The sequence below is a fragment of the Centruroides vittatus genome, unplaced genomic scaffold (assembly GCF_030686945.1).
Source record: "Centruroides vittatus isolate TY-2023 unplaced genomic scaffold, ASM3068694v2 contig_3076, whole genome shotgun sequence".
NCBI classification, from domain to species: domain Eukaryota; kingdom Metazoa; phylum Arthropoda; class Arachnida; order Scorpiones; family Buthidae; genus Centruroides; species Centruroides vittatus.
This window is the reverse complement of record NW_027121978.1, coordinates 22,776-33,105: the sequence shown is the minus strand read 5'-3', so window position 1 is coordinate 33,105 and position 10,330 is coordinate 22,776. Positions and strand designations below refer to the sequence as shown.

The 10,330-nt window shown below is 28.7% G+C and overlaps 1 protein-coding gene across 2 annotated transcripts; it reads left to right on the top strand.

The window, feature by feature from the left end:
- The first annotated feature begins 2,113 nt into the window (after positions 1–2,113).
- On the top strand, positions 2,114–9,771 carry LOC136973019 (uncharacterized). Of its 2 annotated transcripts, XM_067267705.1 has the most exons (9): positions 2,114–2,331; positions 2,411–2,430; positions 2,584–2,652; positions 3,109–3,174; positions 7,532–7,595; positions 7,683–7,810; positions 7,886–7,958; positions 8,407–8,534; positions 9,639–9,771. In XM_067267705.1, exons 1-9 carry the CDS (start codon positions 2,249–2,251, stop codon positions 9,689–9,691), a joined length of 684 nt encoding a protein of 227 aa, XP_067123806.1. In that variant the 5' UTR covers positions 2,114–2,248; the 3' UTR covers positions 9,692–9,771. The 2 variants fall into 2 exon arrangements, with proteins under 2 accessions (XP_067123806.1, XP_067123807.1); XM_067267706.1 differs by lacking the exon at positions 3,109–3,174.
- Positions 9,772–10,330: the final 559 nt, after the last annotated feature.

The window sequence follows — 10,330 nt, the reverse complement described above, 5'->3', positions numbered from 1 at the left end:
ATAATAATAATGTAAACAAAGACACGTGTTTCTGCGGTCACGTGACAGGTCATGTGATCGCAGAAACCCCTGCGGCGGGTGAGGTGACGCCATTCTATTTCCTGTCATTTTCCTATGACATTGAGCTATCTAAGAAATAAAAATAATTTAAAATATTAAATGTTGTCCATTATTTAAAAGCATGATTCTAGTAAATAAATTCATTTCTTATTATTTACATATTTATGATAATTTAAATTTAAATAAAGTAAGGTCTCTACTTACGAACTTAATCCGTTCGTAGCGGTTGTTCGCAAGTCGAAAGTTCGTAACTCGAAAAGACGATGTTTGGCGCAAAAGCTCAAATACAACATTGTTTTTACAATTAAATAGTTTACAGTTTAGGCTACTTGGATAATGTTGAATTGAGATTGATTTGAATTTATACTTCCCTTTAACAATCACATGTACATTATTTATTAAAATTATTCATTTAAAACAACTACAAATGTACATATGTATGTATATAAATTTATAAAATAAACAACTTCAAATTTAAAAGTACAGTAAACTCTACTGTATTTTTATGTATATGGACATTATATTTAAAAAGTAAAAGCTTCTTCTTCTTCTGGGTTAATATGGAGGCTTTTAGCTCGAGCACTTTTGCCTCCGATAAGTTTATACGTTCCATTCTTCGGATATATTGTTCTAAGGTCCTCACAATCACAAAAGTCGAGATCCTGAGCAAGCATTAGTTCTACATTATGTCGCTGTAGAAAACAACGCCAACATCCGAATCGTTTTGTAGTATTTTCTGGTCATAATTACAAATTATAAATGCTTTATTCGTAATTACTATTAGTTAAAAATGAAAATAAGTTAAATTTTTAGATGGACACCTTACTTATAAATGAATGATTTTCCATAAAAATATACGATAATGTTTAAAACGGAATGCTCTAACTTGTAAGAATATAAGGTAGAATTACGAATAAAATATAAGGAGACTTAAAAGTTGATATTTTCTCACTCTAAACATGCTTCCGGAAATCTTTTCTGGCTACGAACTTCTGCAATTCCAAAGTTATGTCAGATTTGTAAACAAGAAATCACAATACACTGAAACTTCCATTAACGGACCTCTACTTAACGGGCATTTTTACAATCTCCAGACCCTTCAAATAAGACATCTATTATATATTATATATAACGGACACTCTAAATAACGGACGCTATCGTCCATAACCAACCTTCCAAAAACGTAAAGTCCCGTCTTCAATATTCGAAAAGAACACTAAATTTTCAGATGCCCGTTTTTTGGAATCGCTTGAGAAGTGGGTCCTGTTATTTAGACAAGAATCTGTTTGTGTTTAAGACTACGTGCTCACTGAAGTTTCGTTCGAATCGAAGACCCGAACGTCTGGTCTTATCCTTGTAAGTGACAGTTTAACATGTTACTTTTGCCTTTCATACGCCAAGCTGATAAGGCTACTGACACCCAATTAAGAGGTAACCTTATATTCTAGGACCTTGACCGACACCTGCATTAATTAGTAAGTAAAACTAGTGGCAATAAATCATTTGAAGCGACGAAAAAAATTAAAAACTGGCGATATTTTTAAATTTTCCAGACCGATCCTTGTATATATGTCAATGTGCGTGTATGTATGCATCTATTTCGTTTAATATCTTACTTGTTAGGATAGGGGAATGATTAAGAACGAAATTCGGCATAATAGCTTGTGTGTAAGAAGCATTGATGCTATTAAATTTCGATAGTTAAAGATCGAGGGGTGGGGAGATAGCGGGGTGTTATGTGTCATATATCGAAAGAGATCGAACTGAATGAAGATTTTACTGGTTATTCTAATTTACAATTTTTTTTATAAAATTTATTTCTACCCTCAAAATTAACTTTTTACTATATTAAAATAAGTAATAATATAAAAGTTTTTTTTTATGACAAAATCTCACAATAGATGACACAACAATTTTATTATGAATAATAATATAAATATTATTTTTAAAATAAAATCTCATAACAGCCGAAAAGTTACGCAACTAGTTCCTACATTTTTTAAGATATTGTGTATCGCATTCTTCTTTTTTTTTGTAACTTCCACGTATTGTAGATAAGATAACGTTTCTGAAAACTCCAAAGAAGGAAGTGATTCTTCCTAGATTCAAATGCATTTCCATTAACTATTATTTATCAGATAATTTGTTTTAATTTGCAATAACACTCTACGGATTTCAGTAAAATTAAATGATGTTTAATATTAAGGTATTGGGTGTTTTTATTTTTATATTATCGATCGCTTCTTCTCTCCCTGATAATTTTTACAGAAGGTAAGATTAAATATTCATAAACATTCTTAAATTCATGATTCTAAAAATACGTTAATAGACTTGAATTCAGTTTTAACAGATTGGAAGATTCTGAATCAGGTAATTTCATTTGTAATTTTCCAAATTAATGTTTCTATTTATTTAGCAATAACTACTGTAGTACACACAGTTTTTCGTTGCTCTTGTGTCTTTGGCACAACGAAAAAACTACAGACTTTATTATATCTTTAATATTATTATACTAAATTTCAGATAATCAAAGTGTGGCTGAAATAGTTAGAGAAGAATACATAGATCAAAATGGAAATAAACGTACAAGAGGTAATTTAGTGTTTAATGGTTCATTAAAATTATTTCTTTTTACATTTGTTAATTAATAACAACAGGATTTAATTTATAGAATATTATAGCATAATTTTATAAAATAATTTTTTAAAAGTAATGCTAAAACGACTGGAAATCCGGGTGCGAGTTCTGGTCGAAACTTCAAAAATCTTTTCTTCATCAACCGACCACCGTATTGTGAGCATGATAGAATTCATAATAGGTTTGAGAAACTCCCTTTAAATGCTCGCAGGACAGAAATTATGGAGAATTGAAGAGTTAAAAATAGATCTAGAGTTAGAAAAAGGTTAATTCTATGTAGTCTTTATATATAGAATTACATCACTAGACTATAAAGAATTATATATTATATTTTATGTAATTAAATTGTAAAAAGATATTTAGCTAAAGAGTATTTATAACAGCTTTGTAATTTTTCGTATTAATTTCTAGAATTCGAAATTAAGAAATCCGGTATTACAAAAGAAAGAAAGAAAAGAGATAGTGACAATCTTATTGGTAATTTTTATTTCTTAATTAAAAATAATATCAATTTTACATTAATTTAATAATGCTGTAATATTATTATAACAATGTAATATTATTATAATATAATATAAAATCTCGATAAATTTTATTTTATATATATTGTTAATTATTACAAGTTATTGTTTGTAATAACAAAATTAGTGTATTTTATAATTAATTAATATTGAAAAAATACTATCTTCAGATATCTAATATAAATATAAAACATTGTGTATAAATTCAGATGACTGAAAATTTTTTATGATAAATTCTGAGACAAAAATTTCACTTTATTATTCACTTTGGTAATTTATAAGGTAAATTGTATTTAGATTTAGATAGGGAGCTATTAGCTGAGATATTTGGACAAAGATAAGTCCCAAAATTTGGAATTTTATATAAAAAACAGGAAAGGAAACTTTATATCAAATTTTTATTTGTTTTGAACACTACTCATATGTATTTTTGACTTTCTGACAGGGCTGATCCAAGGCCTTGGCTGATCCCACATTTGTGAGATGGAACGTACTTGTTTCAGAATCTGAATGAATTACTGATGTAACTCGTATTTCAGTAATAATAATGTTTCTAGTTTTAGTAATTTATTAATTTTTTCCAATTTTTTGAAGCTTTAGAACTGTGGATATTATCATTTTACCTATAAACAAGCAGTATTAATTTAAAATTTTAGTAAATTTACTGTAATTTTTATGATACTACATAGTATTATAAATTCCCCACTTTAAAATATGTTTTTCGTTTAGTTTCCACTTTTATAAATTACAAAAAGTTATTATGATAAAAATATTTATGTCAGTGTTTCGTATTTTATAGTTAAAAATTATTTAAAATAATTCAATTTAAATTAGCAATTGCGGATTGATCAATATATTAAAGATTGTAATTAAAGATTAAAAATTGTAAATGAAAACGCGTTTGAAGAGTCATAAATAGAAAACTTCATCTTGCTTTAAAAGCCATGAAAATGTATGAATATAATTTATTAAACGAATAAAAATATTTGTTTATATCACTTTTTTTTAGAATTGGTAGGGTAAGACAATGCAACACTTCGGCGACGTGTTAACAGGTAAGTGGATCTTGGAAGGAACTTTCTATGGGAAATCCTCGCAGGACACTCCTTAATCTTTATTTAGATGTTAAACACGTGAAGAAAACCCAGGTAATTTCATGATGTCATTCTGTTGATGAGGCGCGATTAACTCACTACAAATGTTCAGTGGTGTTAACCACTTAATTGCTGATAGGCCGTATCATGTTTTTTATAAAGAAAACTAACAATTCATCATAATGTTTGACATAAACAGTCCAGCTGATCCTTCTTAATCTGAGTCTAAATAAATAAATAAATAATTAAATACAACTTACGTATATTTTAAAAAATTTGTTGAAAATTTTTAGTTTGACTTCAGAGAAGCTGTTTGATAGTGAAAATATTTTGTAAAAATTATCTAAAGGTTTTTAAATTGTTGTATTTTTTCATATTAATTTGCATTTAACATTTTAAATTTTAAATGTAATTCTTATTTTATACTAATTTAAATTTCTCAAACTATTTTTAATTAACTTCTACCTGAATCGGGTTTAATAATTTTATAGATATTTTATAGGGCTTTTTATTATCAGTTAAATGTTGATCCAAAGTCTCTTATCCGGATTTTTAAGTCAAATAATTTCACAGAAAGAACATTAATTAACAGCCCTTACTTGTTAATAAACCATCCTTTCATTTCCATTTATATATATACATTTAGGATATCACTATTGCGGTATCCCTCTTCAGTATAGATGGAGTGTTTATAACTACAAACAGTGGTGATATTCGAAATAGTTAACAAAGGGTTCGCTAGCAGAAAATTTTTCCCTGACAATCACCGACAAATGAAATGGAAGTTTTGGCTAGAAATAAATATAATACCTTTTCTTGCGATATATCTAATAATCAGTGGCGTATTTGGAACGTAACGAGCCCTGGGCGAATACCAGGTAACAATAGTATATTACTGCATTACTGCTGTCGACCTTTTTTTTTTCCTTTTTTAGGCAGAGAAATTTTTCACCCCGAATGGCACTGCTGATAATAGACAGATGTCATCATCTCTCGAAATACAATATTCTTTTTATTTCGCTGTCCATAGCCCGACATGTCTTCCACAACCATCTTGTATTATCTCGCGCGCGTGGGATTGTGGGATCTCTCTTATGACTGGATCTAGTTTCAAGAACTCTCTTGAATCGATCGCGATTAAACCTCGTTTCGGTCGAGATTGAAACGGTCGGAGAGAGATCGCACCAAGACATAGTCCCCGACCTTGCTCACAATCTAGATTGAAATGCTCGGTGCGAACGGGGTATAAGGCTCTAGTTTAGTAGTATTACAGAGTATAATACGTATATTTTAATATATTTTTTTAAAAAAACAAAACCACTGAGAAATGTTCCGTGTGTTTAACAAGGTTCGGAAAACTGAAAATTTTAACAACGGGTTTGGCCCGTTTTTCCCTAGATACTGTGCGAACCCGCTGAATATCACCACTGTCTACAAACAATCCACAATTTAATTAAATTCTTTATAGAACTTCAGTAGTAAGTCACATACCTCTATAAGTAAAATAGACACATAAGGTTCGGCTTTCTCTTCCACAATTCTACATTTCTAAGGAGACAACCAGTAGCAAAACCTTTCCAATTGTTCAAATTAATATTCCTTGTTAAATTCCTACTATTAGTTCACACTCTCCCTATATATATACAATATATATATATATATATATATATATCTTGTTCAAATTTTCAATCGTTAATAAAATACTTTTTATTCATCCACTCAAGTTCAAATACATTTTTTTAAACTTGTAGTGGATGACACTTGATGTTAATACAGTTTTTTCAAATATTAATTCATTAATTAAATTTAATTATTGGTTAATATTACATGTGGTATCGAAGATCGCGACAGGGAAATTTTTTTTTCCTACGTTCGAGATGGCCGCGTTTCCGGTAATCTCGAATCAGATACTCGAGTGATAATCTGGAAGCAGATTAACAATGGATAATCTCGAAGTAGAATACCGAGTGATCTAAACGTTAGGAGGCGTACCCGTACTATCTGTCGCATTATGCAAATTAATAAATTTCCCCGTCGCCGTCTAGTATCTAGGAAAAAATTTCCCCGTCGCCATCTTCGATACCAAGGGTAACATTAACCTAATTATTAATACTTTAAATAGAGTTTTAGCAGTTTGTAATGAAAATTGAAATCAACAGGAAGTAGCTCAATCGGTAAAATGCAAGGATTTCAGTATTTTTCGCGTGAAGGTGAAGAATACGAGTTCAATTCCTGCGAAAATCAATAAATTTTTGAAAATTTTTGCTTTAAGTAGATGTTTTATCCAAATGATTTTCGAGAGTGAGTTAGCAGTTGTGGCTTAGTGGTTAGAATGGAGGATTTTTCTCAAAAAATAAAATTGAAGAAATTTTATGCTTTGGGTTCAATTCCGATTTCTCTTTCTATTTTGCCACTTAATATTGTGATTCTGTCATATGTATATACATATTTATATTAATTGTGATTATTTAATAAAAAGTAACTAAAATAAAATTTTTCTTTGTTGACCTAAGTAGGAATTGACTTAAAAAAATTTTTTTTATATTACTTGTTTTTTATTTATATTCTGTCATGTCTTCTATTTCTATTTCTATTCTACTTATGAATAAGCAACCACATAAGGTGAGAATTTTATTGAATTCTCATTAAAAAAAACTTTTTATCCATTTAATTCGGCTCCCCAAGATTAAATTTCCAATGTGCCATTGGATACAACTAAACCCCTATCGAGACAACACATACTTATTCAGAGATCAGGCACAGCTTCCTATCCACTGCTATAGATCAAGGATTGTCATTCCAATATGTATGTACTATACACATATACCAGTGTTCAAATTAATGTTATTTTTATGTTTAACTATTTCAAAATGTCTTAAAGAATTTTCATTTGTAATTATTATTTTCTTTGTGTAATATTTTAATATCCTCTTTTTAATTTTACAATTATTCATCTAAAAATGCAAATATTATGGCGATTCCTTGTGTTTTAATCTAATATCTCCTGCACATACACTCTTATTTTTACAAGAACATGGTATAAGATAGAAAATGTTGAAAATGTCGCGGGAATTGTTTTTCTTGTTATTTTTAAGAACTTTTATATAATTATTTAATATATTATTAAAATTATGTGCTAAAATTATATCGTTTTTAAGATCTCCTTTTCAAATTAACAAACACTTTTTTAATATATGGGAATTTATCTTAATTATTCAGGATGTAACCATGCCAAACCACCTCTAAGTGGATCATTAACATGTAACTATTATAGAGAAAGAGAGTAAGTTTTCTTGTTTCTATTTACAGTTTATTTTAAAATTAATTGCTTTAAAAATTAAAATAATTTTACAATAAACTTTATTTACAGATTCTGTGAAGCAAAATGTATTGCAAATTATAAATTTCCAGACGGTTCAATCGTTAAAAGTTATAATTGCTCATATAATGGGAATATGTGGAATAAAATCGAGATAATTCCTGATTGTGAACCTGCAGGTAAGGAAATTAATATATTTAAATAATTAAACGTTAATCTGTACTTTAAAAATAATTAAAACATTCGGCTTTCAGTGCCAAGTATCGGTTGTGATATTGTTACAGGAAAACATCAATTTGTTATGTGTATAACCGATTCAAAAACTCAGTAAGTTATTTTTATATTTCTATTTAATTTTCATTTTAATTACGTTAAGTGTTATATTGTATTCATTCATTTAATTCCAAGATGTCTTGCAATTTGGACCCATAATTTTCATATTAGATGAATCAAATTTAGATTTAGGCTTTTCTTAAGTTGTAAATTTAGGATATAAAAGATCTTTCCATCAGATAATAATTTTTAAAAAAGTGAAATTCTAGTGCCTTAGAAAGTGAATTAGAGCCTTACTCTGAATTGTTTTAAGAGTCTCTTAACATTAGCCTGAGATGCGGATATACTCGTATAAATCCGATCTGATAGCCTAACATCGTTTGCATGTAAGAATTTTTCTTCTAGACATATTCTCTGTTCAACGATTTAAATTTAATTTATAGTGTTTAAGAAATTATTACATTCAGGATTTTTAAAATATATTATTTTTTTCTATATATAGACGCTGTAAATCACAATGCCAAAGCGGATATGGATATCCTGATGGCTCGAGACGAATGGAAACCACCTGTACTAAAAGTAATGGTGAATATGACCCTGTGAAGGAAATTCCCGACTGCGTTTTTACAGGTAAAGTTTTTTTAAAGCAAATTAAACGTCATTATTATTATTTCTTTTTCATTTCTGGTTCTCACTTGTTATCACTTATGAAGTGTATAATTATTTTATAATCATTGTGAATGACTAAGAAGTAATGTTAAAATTTTGAAATCATTTGTAGTAGCTTTATGATGTTATATAGTTTAAAATATAAAAACAAATGCATTCTTCAAGTACGATAGCGATGTTTTAATTATATGAAAAATGGTAACACAATTAACAAATTTTAATTTTAATGTTACTGATTTTAATGAAGATTAAAGGCTTTAAAGTCTAGATTAGAAATGTCACTTTCTGATAAAAATGTTACCTATAATAGAATTTACATAGTCCAAGATAGAAAGATATCAGCAAAGTTATTTGCTGATACGTGCCTGAACCAGATAGAACGATGCCTTACATTAAAAACATAAGTTATACGAAATAAAGTATGTTTTGAAAAGCGGTGAAAATTTTGTTTTTAATTTAATTAGTATTTTATTTATACAAATAGTTTTACAACATTAGAAAGGAATAAACCCATATTTGTGAATAGGTATGTCTCCATGTCATCTCTTTCAAATCCTATTCAATAGTTTTAACAAAAACATCGAATAGCTAATATCTAATTTATATGTAATAACATATCATAATCTAAGAGCAATATATATTGATATAAGAACTAAACATAAGGCGTAATAGCTAATAATGCTCTTACGCCTCTGAGCATTGTTGTTTAAAAAGTTGATAATTTATAAGTAAAATCGATTTAAAATTACTTAATAGATTTTTTATTCTTTAGTTACCTCTATGCTTTTAATTCTAATGCAATAGTTATTAGGTTCAAATAAAAGAGAAGTGAGTTGTTTCATTCAAATCAAGCCTCCCCAGGGTGGGCTCACTCTTGTGATTAATCAAGGATTCCATTATGTTTTTCCCGCAAATTTGTTTTTTATGTTAATGAATAAACTTAATAACGAAATTCAACATTAGTTTTCTACATTATCCTTAAAATGTGTATTCAATATATTCTCTATATTATGAATAAAATTTGTTGATGAATTTTCAAAAAAAAATCATTTATATTTATTTTAGGTGAAGAAGACGACGATCCTGATGTAATCATATTCGATTTTGAAGGCCGATAGGCTTATAAACTACCGAATTATTAATCATTCTGAATATTGCGCTCGATTTTATTCGAAATAAAATATATTGATGCAGAAAATCGAGGATATAAACTAATTGAATTATTATCTTGTTACTGATAATTTGTAATTCCTTATAAATTACATGTATTAATAATATGTGACCGGAGCTGACGAGAGCTTTTACGGGGCCTGGTGTTAGAGCGGTATCCCTCTTCGTCTTCCCATACATTGGAGTACTTGGGGTACAGTACGTGCCTCCCTTTGTTGTAGGTTTCAGGGATGGGAAATTGGAGTCGATTTAAAAAAAAAAACACACCGATTCGGGAGACGAGAGTCGTGTATTTTTCTGCTGACTCCCCATCCCTGATGGGGCCGCTCTTTATTCTTAATCCCCAAAGGATAGTGTTTTTGTTTTATTTTACTTTTAAATTAGTTAGGCCCAATCATTTTTATCACAGAAAACTGTTTACTAATGACAGAATTAAAATAATATTTATTAATCGAAAATTTGTTCTAGTGGGTCGTAATTGTTCGGTCTACTACCGAAGGTACCACTATATTTGTATATTTAGTATACGTGACAGCATCGAGAGATTAATTAACGCAGTTAATTAAGAGATACACACACACACACAC